This window comes from Alligator sinensis, unplaced genomic scaffold, assembly GCF_000455745.1.
Source record: "Alligator sinensis unplaced genomic scaffold, ASM45574v1 scaffold607_1, whole genome shotgun sequence".
NCBI classification, from domain to species: Eukaryota; Metazoa; Chordata; order Crocodylia; family Alligatoridae; genus Alligator; species Alligator sinensis.
The window spans coordinates 1,536,276-1,558,495 of record NW_005841935.1 but is presented as its reverse complement, the minus strand read 5'-3'; the positions used below and the strand labels follow the sequence as shown (position 1 = coordinate 1,558,495).

General features: G+C 44.4%; 1 protein-coding gene across 10 annotated transcripts in view; it reads right to left on the bottom strand.

The window, feature by feature from the left end:
* Positions 1-2,800: 2,800 nt before the first annotated feature.
* IDUA (iduronidase, alpha-L-) overlaps positions 2,801-22,220 on the bottom strand; it is an 85,086-nt gene continuing 65,666 nt past the window's right edge. For all 10 annotated transcript variants that reach the window (XM_006019664.3, XM_025199079.1, XM_025199077.1 and 7 more), the window contains 7 exons: positions 18,072-18,288; positions 17,120-17,335; positions 16,053-16,174; positions 15,277-15,402; positions 14,070-14,143; positions 12,966-13,066; positions 2,801-6,968 (listed from right to left, as the gene is read on the bottom strand). In XM_006019664.3, coding sequence (XP_006019726.1) covers positions 6,868-6,968; positions 12,966-13,066; positions 14,070-14,143; positions 15,277-15,402; positions 16,053-16,174; positions 17,120-17,335; positions 18,072-18,288 — 957 coding nt within the window. In that variant the 3' untranslated portion in view covers positions 2,801-6,867. The remainder of the gene's footprint in view (positions 6,969-12,965; positions 13,067-14,069; positions 14,144-15,276; positions 15,403-16,052; positions 16,175-17,119; positions 17,336-18,071; positions 18,289-22,220) is intronic.

Here is a 22,220-nt window from a genome sequence, read left to right as displayed (position 1 = left end):
CTATCGAAGGGAAGCTGGGTGACAGTGACCATGAGCTGATCACGTTCACAATCAGCTGTAAAGCTGACAAGTCAGTCAGTAATACAGAAGTCCTTGATTTCAGGAAAGCTGACTTTGGCAAGCTCAGGAGGCTTGTCAGTGAGGCTGAAGCAAAGTCTATTCCATCTAGGAGGAAAGGCAACAAAAGAGCACAGCAGCCCCCTTGGCTCTCCAGGGAACTATCAGACCTCCTGCGTCTAAAAAGAAAGACCTACAAAGGATGGAGGACTGGATCCACCTCCAAGGAGGAATATTCTACACTGGTCCGGACCTGGATGGAACAAACCAGGAAAGCCAAGGCTGCAACGGAACTCTAACTAGCTTAGAGAATCGTATGGAAGTAGGGCTGGAAGAGACCTCTAGAGGTCATCTAGTCCAACCCCCTGGCTGAGGCAGGATCATCCCTATCCAAACCATACAGTGAAAACTGTAATCTGAACTCTACATAAGCCTACCATCAACCCTGACACAACACAAACATAACACCCTAACCTGCCACAGGTGAAGGAGAGGAACCACGGCAGTCAACATCCTGCTTTTATGAAATGTTGTCAAAATATGCTCAAGAAATCCCTGGTAGAGGGCCACACCCTACACTATAGAGGAAGACAAAAATCCCCACAGTCCATACCAACCTGACCAAGGTGTAAAATTTCTTCCTGACCCCCAATATGGTGATCAGTTTGACCCTAAGTGGAGAAGCAAGACCCTCTAGCCAGGAACCTTTGTATTTGGTCCCAGCAGGAGTATTGGCATATTCTAGTTGCAGTCTTAGCCTTGGCTGTAGCCCAATGCCCCTAGGAAAGCTTAACAATATCTTGACACATGTAGCAGAATAGGGAGGAAGTGGGGCATGGCAATGAGCAAAGCCCAGAAATATGGGAAATATCCATGGTAGAAAATAGGCAAAGTTATGCCTAGATCAAAACTGACTAACTGCGGCCTTGGCCTCACCATGATCCACTGGCTGGGGAATTGGCTCCATGGTAAGACCAAGAGGGCGGTGGTTGATGTAAGTCAATCATTGTGGTGCCCTGAGACCAGTGGGGTCCTTCAAGGCTCTGTCCTTGGGCCTACACTACTCATCATCTTCATTAATGATGTGAACATTGATCTCAGAAGCAGACTGGCCAATTTCGCCGACACCAAACTCTGGGGTAAAGCATCCACACCTGACGACAACAGGGTGATCCAAGCTGACCTTGACAGGCTCAGGAAATGGGCAGATGAGAACCTGATGGTGTTTAACACCAAAAAATGCAAGGTTCTCCACCTTGGGAGGAAAAACCTGCAGCATGCTTATAGGCTCAGCAGTGCTACGCTGGCTAGCACTACAGACGAAAGGAACTTGGGGGTCATGATTGACCACAAGATGAACATGAGCCTTCAATGTGATGCTGCAGCTAGTAAAGCAACCAAAACACTGGCTTGCATCCATAGATGCTTCTCAAGTAAATCCCAGGATGTCCTTCTCTCATTGCACTCGGCCCTGGTGAGGCCACAGCTGGAGTACTGCGTCCAGTTTTGGGCTCCACAAGCTTGAGAGAGTGCAGAGGATAGCCACACGCATGATCAAGAGTCAGGAAAACGGCCCTTATGAGAGGCCGAGAGCCATGGGACTCTTCAGCCTGGAAAAGCGCAGGCTCAGGTGTGATCTGGTGGCCACCTATAAGTTTATCACGGGTGTTCACCAGGATCTGGGGGAACATCTGTTCACCAGAGCGCCCTAAGGGATGGCAAGGTCGAACGGTCACAAACTTCTCCATGACCATTTCAGGCTGGACATAAGGAAGAACTTCTTTACTGTCCGAGCCCCCAAGGTTTGGAATAGACTGCCACTGGAGGTGGTTCAAGAACCTACTTTGAATGCCTTCAAGAGACAATTGGATGTTTAACATGCTGGGATCCTATGATCCCTGCTGACTTCCTGCCCCTGGGGTAGGGGGCTGGACTCGATCTTCTGAGGTCCCTTCCAGCCCTAATGTCTATGAAATCTATAAAATCTACGTGCTGTATGAGAGGGCGCCACTGAGGGTCACACTCCACTGCATTTTATCCCTTTCTGGCAGACTTGTGTGATACTCCAGAATCATCTTGGCTGCCCAATCCGGAGGTTGCTGCCCCACGTGGGTTTTGAGTACTACATGCCAGCTATTAGTCCCAGGGGTCTCTGCCTGCTGGTACCTGAAGTTTTGGGTGTCCACCCTTGACTTATTGACTTAATGGCTGCATTGTCATCGGTTACAGGAATAGTCAATAGAGTGGGTGTTTAGTTTCAGGAATCAGTTCCTTGGCTTGATTAGCTTAAAATGGCTTGTAGAGTAGGGTTTTGTAATGGTAAGTTCCTCTGGCTAGGCTATTGTCAATTAACAGCCAGAGGTACTTGGTTTGTCATTCATACTCACATTCATTCAGGAGAACGCCCGATATAGCAGATTTTATCACTTTACAATTACAATTTCAATGCAGGTTTTAACAATGGTCCAGGGTGTAACTCCATTCTATGTGGCTGCATAATTAAGGTCCAGCTTTATTTCTGAAATAGGATGGTAAATAGGATAGTAGCATGCAGATCCTTAATGCTTACTTTGAGGTAACATTGGAATCTAGTATAAGAACCATAAACCAAACTGGCTCCTGTTCGCAGCCTTTTCACATGATTTATATTATATTGTGAACTTGAGAGTTTGAAGTGGGAATTATTGCCAATATCTGTTCCCTTATGATTGGATGAAAGAATAACAGTCATATGAAAGGCTGAGAACCAGTTTTATTGTAAATTCAAGGTATTTTATAAGATATAGTGATAGGTGCAATGTATTTTGCAGGTTTATACAATATAAAATTATCCTCCATGAGACTTTTTTGCATTAGTTATAACACAAATACAATCAGATACAGAACTGGTATGGTATATGGCATTAGAAAAAGTAAAAGTGCAGCAAAATAATGCCTGTGTAACTAAACTTTGGATGTAGATAATAACACACTTACTTACTCGAGAGTTATTTTGACTTTATCTCTAGGACAAAAGTAGAGCAGATACACAATGTGTCCATGTGCAGCTTTACATTGATCGCTCAACTCTGGGGTAAAATTATCCTTCAGAAAACAAGTATCCATACACCTGTGTACAGATTATGGGTCCATCATTCTAGTCAATTTTGTCCAGGGGTATCCTTTTGCTTTGTGCAAACAGGCTATTGTAGGCTGCCTCTCATCCAGTGTCAAGGTACTGTAGTAGCAGCTACTGCAGGTACGTACCTCCAGAGACTCGGTCATGTGTCTGTTGCAGACACCAGTGTAATTTTATTCAGGAGTAATATCCAAGACAAGTTCTCCCAAGGTAAACATGCTGCATATCTACACCATACTCCAACCTACTTTCATCTATATCTCTCTCCATCAGTAGATATACTAGAACATGGGTGCCACAAGTAGCACAGGCAGTCTTTTTGTGTGGCACACAGCAGATTAGGGAGGGAGCAGAAAACAGAGCAGCAGCTCTGACAGGGAGCACAGGGCAGGGGCAGAAAACAGAGTAGCAGATCAGGCAGGAGAAGGGGATTGGAGTGGCACTCTGGAAGGGTGTAAGGCTTAAATTCTGGCATGCTTGTCAAAAAGGTTGGTGCCCATTGGACTACAATGTTTGGTGTTTGATCTTTTGCAGGTACTAAACATCAGCAGGCCTGTGTAGGTCTGTTGATGCCCAGCACTCCTGACAATTAAAATGAGTGGCACAAATAAACTGAGTTAACTAAAACACCCACTTGATTACATTATATTAACTGCCTAGTCTTACTAGAAGTATATAATTGGCTAAATGGCTTCATCTTCAATGTATAATAGGGGCTTCAAGCCAACTTGCAATCTGATATATTGCAGTATCCTTACCAAAGCTGTAAACCAAAGTCCCGTTATACTTTTATTATGCTAAGTTGGCACCAAAATACTAAACTCCTTGGATAATTCTATTAGTGTCCAATAAACATCTCTTCCTTACTAGGAACTGTTTTGGGACACAACACCTTTAGGTCCTCTGAGTTTCTGGAGTGTTTTGTTCAAAACTGGATCAGGAACTGGCAGGAACTAATTTATGTGCTATTGATAATGTATGGAAAATTACGATGTATGAAATACTGTATTAGTCAATTTCTGGTAAACAAGTGGCCTATAAACATTGGAATATTAGGCAGGCATACTGAGCTCATTCTGTGAAATATCAGCACCAAAATCAGACCAGACAATGGATAATGTAGTATACCTATACTGCTGCTATTTGATTATGTTCTTAACTGTTAAAATCAACAAATTAAATGAGTCTGGTTTGCCTGGTCTTCTGAAATATTTTTTTAAAGAAAAAGTCAGGAGTAGGTTCTTCAGGACTGTAAAAGGGAATAAATGCACTACTGAAGTATTCAAAATTTAGCCTATATCATCTCAATCATCTACTCAGGCTACTTATATATGGATGGGGTGCGGGAAAATCACATCTGAATCCACAAGGCTAAATCTTGTTTTACAGCTGACTTTATGTTGCCACGCAACCAGGGTGGGAGGCAGGGAACAACTAGCACAGATACACCCAACTTTCAGTTGACCACATCACAGGAGAAGCAGTCGGGGAATTTTTTTTTAAGTCCCAGAAGAAATTAAGAATGACACCTGCCCCTTTCCTTCCCTGCCCACTGCTGCTGTTGTCTCCAGCTGCCCCAGGGGCAAAGGTGAGGGAGGGGCAGAAAGCAACTTCAAAGCTGCTCTGGACAATCCAACTCGGTTCTGGGAGGAGCCAGGCTCACTCAGGGACAGAGGGAGCAGCAGCTGGACTTTCTCCTCGCTGCCCAGTCCTCCTGGTTGCTCCTTGTCAGCCCAGGAGCAAGTGTGGGGGAAAGGAACCTGCCCACTACTGCTACTGTCTCCAACCAACATTGGTTTCATGTATAGCCTGGCTCCAGTGGGGCAGAAGCGACTGAAGCCCCTTGTCCCTGGCTCAGCTGGAGACAGCACCAGTGGCATCAGTGGGTAGGGGAAGGAGGGAATGCAAGGGAAGGCAAGAGAACATGCAGCTAATCACGGAAAGGAAGGAAGGGGAGCCTTCTTACCTGCTTGAAGGACTTTAGAAAAGTCCCTGCTGCTGCTTCTGCAGCTCAGCCTGTCTGCAACAAGGCTGGATGCTGGGAGCTGGGGTGAAACTAACCCTGTAGTGCACGTCACTGCTCCTGTATCCCCTTTCAGACAACTTTCTGAAATCCTGGATCCACCCATACACACAACTAAGCATGCTTTGTGTTAAGCTGATGATGTACTTTATATCAGTGGCGGGAGATGTTTGTGACAGATGCTTATTTCCCTATTACAGAATACCCTAATATTTTACTGCAGTATTTTCCTGTTAGGCCAACTTAATAAAAGATATCAGATTCACCCAAAGAACCTTGTCTGTGTATGTCCTTAGACCAGCACAGCTACAACCTACACCAATGTAACTTTAAGGCACTTTGACTTACAAAACAATCATTAACATGTGAAGGCAATCTAGACACAATACTGGCTTTATCTTTTTGTGTAACATTATAACCCTCTTTTTAAAAAGTTTTGTAAAAGATAAGCTACTGAAGCATTCTTAGCTAAGTTCCCTAAAAAGTGTGCCCAAGGCTGGCCCTCTCCCATGTACAATTCTAGGGCCTACTTTATCTGGGCCTTTTAGCACTTAGCTGATTATGGAAGGAATACATAACCCACTCTATCTGTCACAGGCTTTGACTCATTTAAGGCTCTGCACACTGGGAATTGTAGTCTGCAGCTTGGGCATGTGATTTAGGAGTACGCAAGGCTGCAGGGGACAGGGAAGCAGGTTGTCTTTGTCTGCCCTCATTGCTGTGACTAAGAAAGCCTAAAGTTTGGGAAGTCCTGGTTGGGAGAGGTGAAGGGATGGTGATTTAAAACCTCTGAAGGAAAAGAGAGAGCAAAAAAGCATACAGGCACAAACCCATGCATGCTAGAGAAGGGGATGCTTTCCTCTCTCAATCTTGTTGGAGGCAGGGCTCTGTGCATGTAGGTAAGGCCCAGCAATGGGCAAATGACTGACAAGAAGCTCTTACACACAGGGCTGAAGGACTCTGCACTTTCTGAGAAAATGAGCCAACAAATTGCATTGAATTCCTAGAATCCTTTAGGAAAAGGCACTGCCAAGTAACACCCACAGCTTACAGGGTTTGGGACAGCAGCCCAAGGAGGACAGAAAAGGTTGCTTTGTTCTTGTGTTGGAAGACAGAGCTCTGACAGAGCTTTGCCTTTACTCATATTCCTAGCTAGCAGGGGAGGAAATTCAGTCACCCCCTGAACTCCCCATTGGGGTCTGCCTGAGAATGCTCCAATAGGCCCAGTTTGTGACTTTGCTGTTGGCCTCTGCCTATTCAGTCAGTCTGTACATTGGAACCATGGCCCTATTCTCACTGTGCTGCTCTGCTTTTATGACCCCAAATCTGCTGCTGTCAGGTGAGTTCCACTGTTGGAATATAGGAAGAGGCAAGGTCAATGATTTCTTCCTGCCCACCAATTAACAAAGCAAATCCTGGTCCGGTGCTTGTCTTTTACAAAAATAGCAGGAGTCAAATTGTCGGTGTTCTTGCTGTTTGGGATAATGTTGTCTTCAAGCTGCATCAGCGACAGTAGCTGACAATACTGCCTTCCAACATGCTTCATCATGTCACTGCTGTCTTCCCACATAAATTAAGGTGAAGTTTTGTTTTGGGGAGGTTGTAGTTGGCAGCAACCTATGCTGCTCTACCACATGCTGCAGGCAGACTCATAGCTTTCTCTTCTTTTTCATTCAGGAGCTTCAGTGTACTTCACAGGAATGGAGAAAAGGCCTGGCTTGCCCCAGTAGTCAACAGCACGCACTCGGTAAAAGCCTGAAACTATGCTTCCTACAAATGAGGAGATCAAACATGATTACTGCAAAAGACAGCCATATGCTAGAAAAGCCACTGTCCCTGTAAAGCAGGGGTTTCAAACTCACCTGGCCCTGTGGACTGGATGAGCAGTGCAAGGCCAGTCCACAGGGAGGATTGGACCCACAGAATGGCTCTGCATGTCTGTCCTGGAGGGGCTGGAGTGGTTGCTGTGTGTAGTGTGGATGTGTTCCAGCTGCCTGGGGCTATGCTGCATGCAGCTGCTGCTCTGCTGCTCTGGGGTGTGTGCTGGGGCCGACCAGAGTGCCCAACATGTTGCCTGTGGGTCAACCCTGAGACCCACAGGCAACAATGGGGGCCAGATGATAGGGCTCTGTGGGCCAGATCTGGCTCTAAGGCTGTACATTTGACACCCTTGCTGTAAAGCATACATTTGTGGAAAACAGTAGTTCTAGTAGGAATTTTTATCTCTTAGGTATCACATTTGTACCCGGCAGCCACCTACAAAAGAGAATCTGGAGGAAATTAAGTGTTGACTTATTCACTGGTACTTGTTGCATATCCAGCATATGCCTTGTCCTTTTCTGGACACTGAAGTATGGCTATAGTGTTAATATAAAAGCTGTGTCTATAACAGCAACTGATTTAGCCAAAGCCACCATGGTTTCCTTTACTATTGCTTATACTTCAATTTGACAATATCAGATTTGATTTAATGGTGTACTGACTAAGAGATACTGAGCATTCACAGCAGGTAAATCTGAAGGAGTGGTACAATGCCCCTGTATGCTTGCAAAGTTTACAGGTTGGTTTTAAGATCCAACAGAATTTATATGTTTCTTGAAGTAGCAGCCTCATGCCAGAGATACTTGAGATGCAGGTGTGCTATTCTGTAACTCCTGAACTGCACTGGATTGTAGACCTGCCCTTGTTTAGGTCACTTTTGAACTTCATTCATTAGCAAGGAATTTACACCTCACAAATGAAATAGTTATGGGTTTTCTTAAAATAAAGTAGGAAATGTAATTGCCTATACTTGACAATAACTCAAGAAGTATTCTGTCCTGCTGGTTAGATGTATTTTATTCTTAGCAAAATGCATAGCTTAATGTATTAAGATACATGTCCTATGCCACCATATGACTTTGCATTCTGCCCTTGGAGTCTTGACTGAGCCATGACCTGAGTTTGTGCTTACCTGTTCAGCTTTATCAATGCTCTACTGGTCTTTTGAATTTAAAAAGAGAACCTGACTTCAGCCTGTTATATCAGAAAATGTTCACAGTCAAGGCAAACCTTTGTTTCCAGTAAACTGCCCTCTGAACTGTACCTTGGAGTATTTCACTCAGAATACAACTTTTATCTCTAATCAGATTATATATGTATAATCTAATCAGTGTTTATTACTGTAATCAATGCCATCAAACTGCCAAATAACTTGGGTTAAAGCTTTTTATATTTTAGAATACTACCCCACAACATTCTTTCTTCTAAGCCAGTTTCTATAATCTTTTGCCCATACTTAAAAAAAATACTCATTGATTTCCATGGAACTTTTGCCTGAATTAGGAGGAGGTCATCCTACTGTCAGTAGAGTGCTACATGGCCATAGGCAAATGGAGGCTGTGTGGTATTCAAGCCTATGAAATTATCAGCAGCAAAGGCAGAAACATAGAAAAGTAGGGCTAGAAGGGACGTCAAGAGGTTAACTAGTCCAAATCCCCAGCCACAGGCAGAATCATCCTTATCCAAACCATCCCATCAAAATCAGCAAATCCCAGAAGCATGGAAATACTCATAGTAGAGCCTAGGCATAGCTACTCCTACATCATCCCTGACCAAGACTCATCTAACCTCTTGTTGACCACCTTCAATGATGGAAATTTCACAACTTCCCACAGCACCTAGACAGCCTATTCTATTGCCTCACTGTTTTAACAGTGAAGTTTTTATTGATGTCCAATCTAAACCTACTTTGCTGCAACTTTAAGCCATTAGTCCATGTTCTGCTCTCTGGTATTTTCCCTCTTCTTTAGGGCAGCCCTTCCTATATTTGAAGACTTCTATCAAAGTGTCATTTCTGCAAGTTAAAGAAGCCTATTTCCTTCAGCCTCTCATCATATGACTTGCCTTTCAAGACCTTTCATTTTTGTCACCCACTGCGGGACCCTAACTTCTCCATGGCCAGGAGAGCAGTCTGTTCTTTAAGAAGGCCCTTTCAAGGATGTAGGATTTAGCTATCCCAATGCAACAGAAGAATAGGAAGCGCAACAGGAGGCCAGCCTGGCTAGACAGTCATTTCTTCAATGAACTGAAACCCAAAAAGGAATCCTACAAAAAGTAGAAAATCAGTCATAGTACTGGGAAAGAGTATAAGAATATCACACAGGCATGTACAGAGAAAATTAGGGCAGCCAAGGAATTATTTGAGATGCAACTGGCAAGAGATATACCCTGTGCTCTGTTACTGTCAGGGGCCTGAGCAGCAGCCAGGCAGCCAACAGCTGCCTGTGGTCCTAATCAAGTAGAGTTGTCTGATTGAGGAACAGGGCCCAGCTGGTGTATATAAGGGCTGGGTCCCTGAACTACAGGGTAGTAGTCTGCTGCTGCCATTTGAGTTGCTGCCTGAAACATCTCAGAGGTAAGGGCTGGGGTGATGGGGAAGGAGGAGGCCCCAAGGTCCTGGGCATGACCTGAAACTGCACCCTGCCAGGGATGGATGGTCTGGTGGAGCTACCTGTGGCAGGGTAGTTCCCCAGAAATGCTAGGCCAGTTACCTCCCCAGTGAAAGGCAAGTAGGGATGCCTGAAAACTGAAGCCCCCACATCCCTGGTGGGTGAGACCTGAGGGGGGGGGAGCCCAAGCTCATTGTAAACACTGAGGCAGGGTGCAGGCTGGTGGAGGGACCTGCGGCAGCACCCAGAATAGCAGAAGAGTCTGGGTGCATTACGAAGCTGGGTGTTAGGCTCCAGGGGGGAACAGGACTTGTAGGCCTAGTCCCATTATGAGAGGCTTGGAGCCCAGTGAGGGGGCCTGGGACCCAGAGATATAGAGAGTAGGTGATGCCCAGGGACAGGGCTTGGAGTCTGAGGATGGGGCTTAGAGCTGGGAGAGCCTTGTGGCCTGGAGATGGGGCTTGGAGCCCAAGGATAAGGCCTGGAGATAGAGGATAGAGCTAGTAAGTCCAAGAACGAGGCTGGGTTTCAGGCCATAATGATTGTGAGGCGGGGTGTTAAGCCAGGAAACATCTGCGAGGCATGGGACATGTCAAGGTGAGGTTGGAGTGTGTACAGAGGCCCTTTTCATCAGGGCAGGTATCAGGCAGGAGGCTGCCCTTTTTAACATCAGATAATCAGAACATCAAAGCATGGCAGGTGAGATGGGCAGGTGGCTAGCTTGGAAACAAGTGGGCAGACCTAGATTGAGATGGGTCCTGGGGGGCCTGCTTGTTACAAGAACACAGAAGGCAATCTAGTTACAGATGATGCAGAAAAGGCTGAAGTACTTAAGGCCTTTTTTTCCTTCCGTTTTCACAAATGGGGGCAGCTACCAAATGACAATTGCAGCTGCCAGCAAAGATGGGGAAAGAGACAAACTGCCTAGAGTAGCAGAAGAACCAGAGATTACTTGGAGCAGCTGGATGCTTTCAAATCAGTAAGGCAGAATAGAATGCAACCTATGGTACTGAAGGAATTGGTTGAGGTACTTTCAGAGAAATTAGCTATCCTCTTTGAGAACTTGTGGAGGTCAGTGAGGTCCCAGATGATTGGGGGGGGTGGGAAAGCAAATATAGTGTCCATCTTTAAGAAAGGGATGACAGGGGGATCTGGGGAATTACAGACCAGTCACCCTGACCTTAATATCTGGAAAGATATGGTCCTCAAGAAATCTATTGTGAGGCACCTAGAGAAGAACAAGGTGATCAGGAGCAGTCAGCATGAATTCACCAAGAGCAAATTGGGCCTGACCAACCTGATTCCCTTCTGTGATTAAAATGACAGGCTCTTTTTTGATGTGGGGAGAGCAGTGGATACGATGCACCTTGTCTTTAGCAAGGCTTCTGATACTATTTCTCACAATGTTCTCATTAACAAGTTAAGGAAATACAAAATAGATGAAAATATGTAATGTAGATATATAACTAGTTGGATCATCGTGCTCAGTAAGTAGTCCTCAGTGGCTCAAGTTCTAGTTGGGAGGGAGTATCGAGTACGGTTCCCCAGGGGTTTGTTCTGGGTCTAGTATTGCTCTATATCTTCATTAATGATTTGGATGATGGGATTAAGTGCATGCTTATCAAGTTTACAGTGGAAGATACTCTGGAGGGCAAGGCCAGGATCCAGAGTGACATAGAAAGACTGGAAAATAGTCCTCAATCAATCTGATGAGATTCAACAAGAACAATGCAAAGTCCTGCACTTGAGAGAGATTAACTGCATGCACAAATGCAGACTAGGGTATAACTGGTTAGGTTGGAGTACTGCAGAGAAGGACCTGAAGATTACAGTAGACCATAAAATAAACATAAGCCAAGATTGTGCTCTTGGTTGGAAAAAAGCCAACAGTCTACTGGGTTGTATTAACAAGAGTATCTTGCAAGTCAAGGGAAGTGATCCTTCTGCTCTATTCAGCACTGGTGAGGCCTCACCTGGCTTCACCAATTTTGGGCCCCAAACTTTAAGAAAGATGTGGACGGATTCAAAAGTGTCCAAAGGACAGTGACAAAGATTACTTAAAGCCCTGAGAAGTTAGATCTAGGAAGAAAGGCTGAAAGGACTGATCTTATTTAATCTGGAGATGGAAAATCTGGCTGAAGGATGATTATAAGCAAGATGGAGATACAACTGCCGAGCAAAATCTAAGGGACAAGACTAGGAGTTAATGGCCTTAAATTGCAGCAAAGGAAATTTGGGTTGAAGATTAGAAGAACTTTCTGACCATGAGGGTCTAGCATTGGAAAAGGCTACCTAGAGAAGTCACAGAACCTCCATCCTTGGCAATTTTCAAAAGCAGATTGAACTGATACTTGGTTGGGATGGTTCAGACCAGGACAATCCTGCCTTGAGTAAGGGGCTGGGCTAGATCTCATGATGTCCCTTCCATCTTTATTCTCCTATGATTCTATGATCAAGGGCCTCAGACTCGTACCTTTAGAAGATTCCTTAGGTTGATGCGGCCTTTACATAGAAAGCCTGTAGGCTTTAAGAGCGATGCTTATAAAAAGTGCTCATTGTGCTTATCACATAACTAAGATTTGCACCACCTGTGTTTAGGGTATGATGCTAAAGGGAGAGATCTGGTCTTATTTCTGTTGGTGAATTCCCAGTAACATGCCTGGTGCTACATACATAATGTAATGGCACTGAAAATATGGCGCTGAGTATGGACAGAAGACTTAATTATATTAAGTTTAAAGAGGAGGAGGAGACACATCACACCAACTATTCCACAGTAACTGTTTTGTATGTTTGCTACTATCCTGCAATAAGTGGAAGATGATAAACTGAGGGAACATGGCTGAGACAAGACAGGAGCAGATGCATGAAACAATTACCTTGGATGGTTGATGTGCAGTAAATCTCCCTTCCATCTCCCCCTAGCTGTACATACAGTGCCTCTCTCTCATCCCAGACACGTGCCATGCTCCTGCAGCATGGGAAACCCATCTCTTGCCTTTGTTGCATGCAGTGAGAGCAGCCTGGCCCTCTCCCCTGCCATGTATGCAGCACAGACACCCTGCTCCCCACTGCACACCCAGCTTGGGCCCCCTCTCACTGTGCTGTCCTGTGGCCGCAGGAAGTAGAAGCTGGAGAAGGAAGAGGGAGCCCAAAGAATCCAGCAGGGATTGGGGAGTGGCAGTTATGCAGGAGCCTGAGGGTGACACTCCAACCCTTTTGGAGGCTACATATGCCCTGCATCCTGTTAGATGGGCAGCTCTGCCCTAAGTTATATTTTTAACTAATTACAAATTGTAATGTAACAGAACATACAGAGTGTGCATGCTTGCTTTACCTGGACTGTAGACCCAGAGAGTGAATATAGTGTCTTTGGTATTAATCCTTTGGTATGTTTTTCCATTTGGCGAAAACTCTACTTCAAATGTTTTTATGCATCTAGAAAAGAAATCATGACTTCATGACTACAGTGGTGGCCATAGAAAGGCCATGTCCTATTCCACCATGTCTCTTCAGTGAGGAGAAATGGTTGGTGTTACACACCTAGCAGGAAATCCTGCACTGCATCATCCCCTCCAAATACAAGCTAGCACTCGCTGTTAGGCAGTGGGTGTGGTGACAAAAGCCCACAGAAGAATGTCAAGGCTGACTGACAAATAATGCAATGTGTCCTGAGCATCTGAAACGCATTGCACAGCATGACAAATAATGCAATGTGTCCTGAGCATCTGCCACGCATTGCACAGCCCCTTCCACTCATACTGAAACCAGGAGGAGAGTCGAGGCTTGGCATTTTAGTGAAGATGTTTTACATCATGCAGGCTGAGGCCCATGAAGCAGGCATGCTGGTCCTGACTGACTAGTTAAAAAGGATGCTTTAAGAGTTGGGGTGTTTACTGTGCCTCTGATCTGCAGGGCAACCCACATCAGTGAGTTTCTGGGCTAGAATGGGTGCAGATTGTCTGCTGATGCCTATTGGATGCAGTTTACCATCTCTGTCCCTGCAGATAGTATCACTTATGTTTTGCAGGGATAGTTTTGACTGGATTTGGCACGAGCTTTCTTTCACACAGGAGTGTTTGTGGAGCCTCTCTTCCAGAGGAACAAGGCCTCTTGATTTGCCATTGTGGCAGCCTGCAAGGTAGAAAGCTGATCCCCCAACTGAACCAGCAAAATAGGCAAGAGGCTATTCAGGGTACCTTCATGGCAGATACTGCACATGGGTTCTAATGATTCTACACTGGCTGAGGCCACAGTGCATACAAGTTGCATTGGGAATAAAACCTGATGGTTGGAAAGGGATAATGCCTTGTCCTTAGCTGTGGCATGCAGGCAGGCAGATTTTGCTTAGCAGCTTTGTCTTAATTTTGCCAGGCTCCTCCTAACATCAGATCCCTGTCCTGCTAACTTTGGTTAGCTCCATTTCTAAAAAAGCACGTACTTTGAATCCACATGGTCATCCCACAATACAGCAACTTGCTCCTTTGTGAGTGGTATAAGGTGAACACCTGTTACCTGTCAAAAAGAGATGTCCATGTAAGAACACAGGGCCCAATAAGTTTGAAGGCCCTACTCTAAATGATCAGAGCTAGCAGATCATGTTTATCCTTAAAAGGGTTGGCCTGGATATTTTGAAGTAAAACAATAAAATACTAAATAAATAAACTAAGTAAAAGTAGATAAAACTTAGTTCCCCATATTTAGAAACCTATGTAAGTATCCTAATACCCTCCCTTACTCCCCCCTGCCCACCAGTTTGAGTTCTCAGCAACTCTCATTGTATTCATTGGAAACTTTTTTAGTAGCTTACTTTCTATATAGAGGAAATAAAACAGACCACTTATGCTGCCCAGGATAGAGTTTTGGAACTACATCTTATGCCCTCTTCAACCAAATTCTTGACCCTACCATTCTGCACCTAGTCTTGCAAGTCATTCAGCATTCTCAAATCCTCCTACTAACTCCACAGGAAGCTGAAAGCATCTAGCCCAACTTTGGACATACTCATTATTTAGGCTTGCGCATCAGAAGACACTGATACGGTGTCTGATCCACTACGCTCACTATTCCATAATGTAGCTATAAAAGATGACTACATTGCTTGCTGAAAAGTTTTATTTTTAATCATTTTGCTGTTAGAACTGATAAGATTATAAAGTATTGTCCTTACAGTACACTAAAGTTGCAGATTTTGATTTTTAGTTCAGTTGATATGATCTGCCATCTCTTGTGGGGGGGGGGGGTTATACTGGAATGCAGTTCATGGAATCTAGCTATCAAATGAAGTTGGTCTCCCTGCTTTAAATAAGCCTTCTGTGCGGCCTTTAAAAAAGTATATGGTGATAAAATAGAACTTGAATATTTGCAGGGCTAGGTTGCGTGCTCACTGTGAATATGAGGATTTATGAACTATGGAATTGTAGAACCACAGCAAATAGCTGTTTAAGACCACTGAGATGCTCCAATTGTTTGCTGTGGCTCTTCAAAGGGCACTGCTTCTCTGATCAGTTCTGTAGGACCAACTATGAATGACTTGGGTTTCACTGTACATCGTACCCATCAGTAACTAACCTCTCCAATGAGATGCCAATAGACAGTATGGGACCAGTTTCTAACTTGGCCACATAGCAATGAAACATGATACATACTTGGTTGGGAACAGAGCGAGGTCTTGCACAAACATGGATCAAGAAGACAGATGGAATGGGGAGTTCCTTCTTCAAGAGCAGGTGGCCATCTTCAGGAAACAGGAATGGTCCTGTCACTGCTGGGTCCTGCAAAGTGAAATGGAAGTGTTAAGAAAAGAGATGAGTCTTCATAGCTATTTATTATGGTAGAAATGTCTTCGCCTTTGTCTAGGCCACGAGTGGCCAACCTGTAGCATGTATGTCACCAGTGCCACAGGCAGCTGCTGTGTGTGGCATGCAAGCCCCAAGTGCTCAGTAAAGGGAGATGCTGGAGGCAGGAAGCAGAATGCTCCATGGGGCACAGTGGGGGTTAAGACATTGCTGCAAGTGCAGGTGTCAGCTGCCACCACCAAAAGCCAGATTAGTCCTTCCCAGGCCCTGCAGCTGACACTGAATTCAAGGCTTTAGGTTCTTGCTGCACCAATTGTGGAGCCCTAGAAGGGTTAGCCTTTCAGGACTTCTGGCAGATCTAGAATGAATGGCTGACAGCAGAAGAGAGCAAAATCTGCAAAGACGTCATCCTATAAGTTAAATGTCTCTCTATGGTGGCTGGAGAGCTGCAAAGAGGAAGCTTGAGACATGAGTGTATGTCAGTTTGCCCTGCATTTTATTTTTCCCCCTTGTCAGCATTACACTTTTCTGGATTTAATAATCCCACACACAACCTCCTTCAACCTTTTCAGCTCCTTAGCTGCTACTATAAATGCCGATGTCTTGACCCACCATATACATCATACCTCAGCATCCCTTAGTTGTTGGAACTGCTTTACAGAAGGGAAGTCGGGGCTTCCTAGTTTCTTCCATTCCAAATAGGGATTGGTAAGATTGTTGTCTAGACAGTATGTCACATACACAAGCTCTTTGGAGACACAAAAGAAATGCATAAAGCTCCAGATCCAGATTTGAAGACCAAAGGGTAAATGTTTTTAAAAAACAAATAAGCCCCAAGTTAGGAAGTGACTTAAACTGAGTTTCTCTGAAAGTCAATGAGACCTAGCATAAGATTTTTCACAAAGGCTTAAGATGAAAAATTCTAAAACAGTGTGCTTAAAGTTATGCTCCTAAATTTAAAAAAAAAATAAAAAAAAAAAAAAATTTTGTTTTGTTTTTACAGGGGCTGAACACTGAGAGATCCTGTTGGAGCCAATACCAGGAAATCCCATAGAATGTGTAATATTTAACCTGAAGGGAATGTGCTTCTTTTAAAGCAGAGGCTTGCAACCTTTGTAGACTCGTCTAATCTCTCATTAGACTCAAGGCACCCCTTGGAAAATGCCAGCTCTTAGTTTTCACTTGTTTTTTGACTACAAAAAACGAATAACCAGTTTTGTTACAACGAGTTCAAAAAAACCCCAATAGGTCAAATGTTTTTAACGCTATGGATTCCTATTTGAAATCTCTGGATTTATCTTGTGAATAATGTTTGTACACCTAACAGTGCTAGTACCTGTGGCACCTTTGAAAGGATCTCAAGGCATTCCAGGGTGCCATGGCACTGGCTGAGAATCACTGTTCTAAAGGGTGCAGGTGCAGTGAAGTTTCTGAAAGGATGGCATCCACAGCAGACATTAATGGGTGGAGACAACTCTAGGAATGGAATCCAAACTCTTTTCTCATGTGGACATATTACAGACCAGAAAATCGGGGCTTGCCAGGCATGGTTTTTAGTCGCAAGCAGAATTTCCGTGGGCATGTACAAATGAGTGTTGTTACTTCAATCAGGAAGTTTAAAACCCAAAAAACATTCAGTGCAAACTTACTGCTGGAGATCCATGACATAAAATGCTAAGCACTGTGTGTTTACCTGCACATTTGGGGAACTGGGTCATGTTCAGTGTTACAGCACTGATATTCAATGATGTATGGTTATCATCACTAGCATAAATCAGTATGGTAGCTTGCCAGCTATCTGAAGATGGTAGCTCAGCAGGGGTATGTAGAGTGGCTAGTACTCCAACGGTGCTGTTGTTACCATTTTTGCCTTTGCTGTTGTATACATCTGCAAAAATTTGTGTTTCCCCTGAAAAAGTAGAAATACTCTTTTACCACAAAGCTAATTAGACCAGCGTCTGACACATGAGAAGGTGAAACATGTAACTAACTGTCTGTGTTGGACTACAGGTTACTTAATGACACCAGCATAAAGTTGGAGTAGCACTAGTTAAATCAACAGACTTACATCACTAACTGAAAGCAGTCCTTTATTTTGTAAAACACTCTAGCATGGCATGGATCTCATTTTACTCTGATTATCAAGTACCTAGCAGTGTGGGCCTCCCAGTTGCTTTTCTTTCAGGCACTGCTGGGTTGCAAGTGTTTTAATGACAGTTTGCATCACTGGGACTTCAGCACATGTGATTCAAGGTTAACATAAACACACTTGATGAGGCTTAGAAGAATTTAGAGATGCATTAAAAAGAAATGAAAATCTTAACCAGACAGTGACCAAAGGCCTTTCCAATCCACAAATGGGGAAAAGGAAGATAGTAACTGAGGTGGCAGATGGAGGTTTAAATAGATATAAGAAGATTTTCACTGTGCTGAAGGGAAAATAGACTACAAACACTCCAATATCAAAGTTATTTGTCTCCAATGGGAAGTGGTGGAAACTCTATTCTTTGTGAGACTGACCAACTAGTGAATTTAGAGCTAGGAAGAGTCTTAGAACAGATGACATGATGGAGTTCATGCATCTAATTTTAATGAGAATAGGACCTGGAATAAGTGACTTCTTTCTAAACACACATTTACCATACCTAACAATGCCAGAAGGCCCATTGCAGTCAACACAGGCTTCCTCACCATCTGGACATGTGGTGGTTTTGTGTTGTTCATTTGAAATCGTGCAGTTAGTGTCCTCTGGGTAAAGTAATGGGGGTAGTAGTTCATGAAGGCATTATCATTACTCAGCAAGGTATAGTTAATAGTGCTGTTGGCCTTGGAAATGAGCAGGTTTTGATGTTGGATGATTATCTGCAGTGATGGAGAAGATGAAATTTCTTCTTAAAAAAATTTAATATTTTTTTCTGATTACTTAACTGAAAAGCTAATGAAGTTAGGAAAAACTAATGAAGTTCCTATTTTCTACTGAACACTGGATATAGAATGCATAGTTTTGAAGCTACTGGACCATTTCCTTGTGGGATCAATTTAACTTGCTATTATACACTGGAAACAGCGAGAGCACTCTTGCCTCTTTGCTATTTTGGTGAAGCTAGCTATGGGGAAGTAGTTTAATTCATGAGCAGCTCAAGTGTATGCAAGGTGAACAGAGGAACTTGCAATGTATGTGCAACAAAAGCAACAGCACACAACATTTTGGCTTCTAAATTCATGAAGGTCTTAGAGTGGCTTTGGGTTATGTAAGACCTGGCTAAAATTAGGTCATTAGTAGGATTGCAGCAATACATGTAATCAGATGTAAAGGATTAAACCTACATATGAGGACAGAAGCAGAGCAGCAGGTTCCTTGTGCAGAGCTTTATGTTCTTACAGAGGAAGAGTTTTATAAACATGCCATGCAAGGAGGAAGATGCAGGCATTGTTAGCTGGAGGTCCGTACAGATAGCTGTAGCAGATTTCTGAAGAGTTTTGTGATCTATTATATTTACAGTGAAAATTTACACGTACTATCACAAAGTGTAGAGTTCAGGGAGGATGGAAACGAGAATACTTAAGAATACATTAATGGACTTCTAATTCTATTCATTATAAACAGTTCAAAGGACTGGACTAGCAGTCTGGATTTATACCAGGCAAGTACGTCATCCTCCTCCCAACAGGACTACTGTTTTGATTTTTATGGAATTACTTTGAATTTGTTCCAGTGTCGTAGCATACAGGTTTTAGCCCCTGGTTTCTGTTCTTTGTTGAGTGACATTAGGCACTTCTACACGTGCTATTAATGCACTGAAAGCTTACTGCACAATAAAATACCATGCAGCAAGCTTTCGCTGGGAGTGTGTCTACACATGTGCCTGTTGGGAGCAAATCTGCTCCTGATAAGAGCAGTTCAGTGCAGGGCTACTCTGCTTTGCTCTGCTCCCCTACAGCAGCCAAAGCAAACTCCAAGCTCCCCTGGGTGCCAGCCCTGGGCTGGCAGGGGGCACCAGGGTCAGGCCTGGGCTCTGGAGGGAGCTGTCCTGCCTCTGGGGCAACTGCCTCCCAGCCTTGCACCCCTGACCTGGGCAGCTGCCTGCTGCCCAGCCCCTGCTCCAAGATAGGAGCAAGGGCTGGGACACTGTCCCCTGCCCTGAGTCAGAGTGGGGGCCAGGCAGCAGGCAGTTATCGGGGCAGGGGATGGCCCCAGTCCAATCTTGGAGTGGGGGCTGGGCAGCAGGCAACTGCCAGGGGTAGGGAGTGGGAGCCCACCCTCTGCTTCAGTCAGCCAATCAGAGCAGGGGACTGGGAAGCAAGCAGCTGTCCAGGAAGGGGACAGTTCTCTTGCTCCCTGCTGCCTGGGCTGACGGAGCAATTTGTAGTAAATGCTGCGCACATATAAATGGTAATGCTTTACTGTGCAGTAGATTAGTCTACTGTGCAGTAAAGCACATCATGTAGATGTGTCCTCACTCATGCAGTGCTTCATTTTATTCTTTTGTAAAATGATGAAGAATGCAACAAGGAGTTGGATCAAAGATATAGGCCAGAACAGAATTTGGTGAAGTCTTGAAGGCAGATACTCTGGAATTTGAAGCGTAGAACTTTGACTTCAACATCAGAACTGTAAAACATTGGCACCCAATCTTCTGGAATGAACCATGGGCTGGGTGACTAGCATGGGGTCGGCTGAGAGCCTGGATCACGTGTGGGGTCAGTACATGAAATTGATCTATGGCCTTGATCCTGCACTGGCCCGATTCAGTTGTATGTTAGCCTAATCCAGCCATGCACTGATAATATGGTCCTGCATGCCACATTGTATCTGGCTTGCAGGGCTCCCCATGGATCCAGAAATTGGAAGCAACTATTTATTTATTTATTTATTATTCTTCAAATAATTATTTGAATAATTATATTTTCATTTCAAATCATTAATATTTATTTGAATCTAAGTCGACCTTGAATTTATGATGAACCCCCAAGAAAAATATTCTAGAAATAAAATGTTTATAAATTTATTACTGGCAGGCTCCATCCATGTTCTAATTTAGGGCAGTGAGCATGGCCACAGCCCAGCACCCGTAGTAGCTGTGAGGGTTATGTGCTGCTGCTATGGGGCGGGGCTTATACTCAGTGTCCCAGGCTGCAGTGTGGACAGTCTGCTGGCTGAAGTAAGGGTAAGGGGGCAGGGAGAGAGGCTGATGCAGGGAGCAGTGACTTTGTGGGTGGGGAGCAGGGTACTGGGGGGAAGAGGCTGCAGGATGGAGATGCCAGGGTACAAAGGCAGTGTGAGTTGGGGGGCCAGGCAGCAGCTGCAGCTATGGTCCCAATGCTGGGTAGGGGCTGAAGCCTGAGCCACAGCTGCCCCCTGCCCCCGCTATCCTTGTTTGTGATTCTAAAATGGTGAAAAAAACCTTGTCTTAGAATTGAGTAAACAAAGTAATGCTGCCTCCATTCCCCCGCTGACAAATTTCCAGACCCCTGGGAGCCCCATGGGTCAGACGACACAGTTCTGCAGGCCAGATATGTCCCATGGGTGGGGGCTGAGCATCCCTGACATAAAATATACAAGAGACCTGAATCTAATAACCCACATTTATGTTGTCCTATTTCAAAACAACCACAAATGTAATTAATTCTATCCATCTCAATTTTGTCAGGAACCTATTTAAAAATATTTTAAAGTCAGACTTGGTATGTCTTCTTGTGGCTCAAGGCTGACTTTTTTTTTTTCTCCCTCAAAGCTACTAGATACAAAAAGTCTTAAGAACATGGTGATATTTTATCATTAAATGTGAACCATGAAGGAATGATGAGTAGTCATTCTTTAACTGACCTAATGCTTTTGTATCACAGATATTGCATACTATAGTGAAAAAGGATCACCAGTCAGTCTAATACATTTATGAGGAGGTTGTAGAAAGTTCATATACATTTTGATGAAGTAAAGTCTGCTGGAGACAACAGGTAGCTTGTAGACTGCTGCTCTGAAAAGTTCAGTGTTAGCTCTAACCAAAAGAAGCCTCCATAGTAAATAAGACTTGCCTGTGTGCACTTCTGACTGCATTGTGAGAGGCAGGATATTATGTAAACATCAAAAAAGTAGTAGGAAGTAAGCTTGCTTTGGAATGAAGGTATGAAATTCTAGGTATGTCTACACAAGGCACTTAACTGCGCAGTAGCCTAGGTAACATGCACATGCTTACTACGCAGTAAACCTCGCTAATCGCAAATAAATGTACTACCTGAAAATGCAAGTAGCGAGTACTTTATATTAGCAATGACGCAGTAGTGCTTGTGTAGATGACTAACCGGGAGCAAATCTGCTCCCAATCAGCCATCCACTGAAGGGCAGGAGCTCCAAGCCCCCTGCTCCAGGATCATGATTGGGAAGCAGGGGCTGGGAGATCCTTATCTCCTTATGACTCCTATTCCAGCCCCAGGTAGGAGACGGCTGTCTCCTGGCCCGGTGGTCTCTGTCAGCCCCTTTAGGTGATATCCTAGGGTACCTAGAGCTCCACCTGGTGGTGGCAGGGGCCCACTGCAGGGCCCCAGGAAGCGGGAGCAGTTTGCTGCCATTAGCAGCAAATCTCCTCCCACTTCCCTGCATGTGTAGATTGCTGCCCAGGAGGATTTACTCACGAGTTTACTTGTGAATAAACTGATCCCAGATCCAATGCATGTGTAGGTGCGTCCTCTGACTGCAACAGTCCATGACTTATAAATCCACCATGTCATTCATCCAGGCAAAGGCAACACATAGTGGGGGCACGGGGGGGAGGGGGGGAGGCTATGTGCGCCCC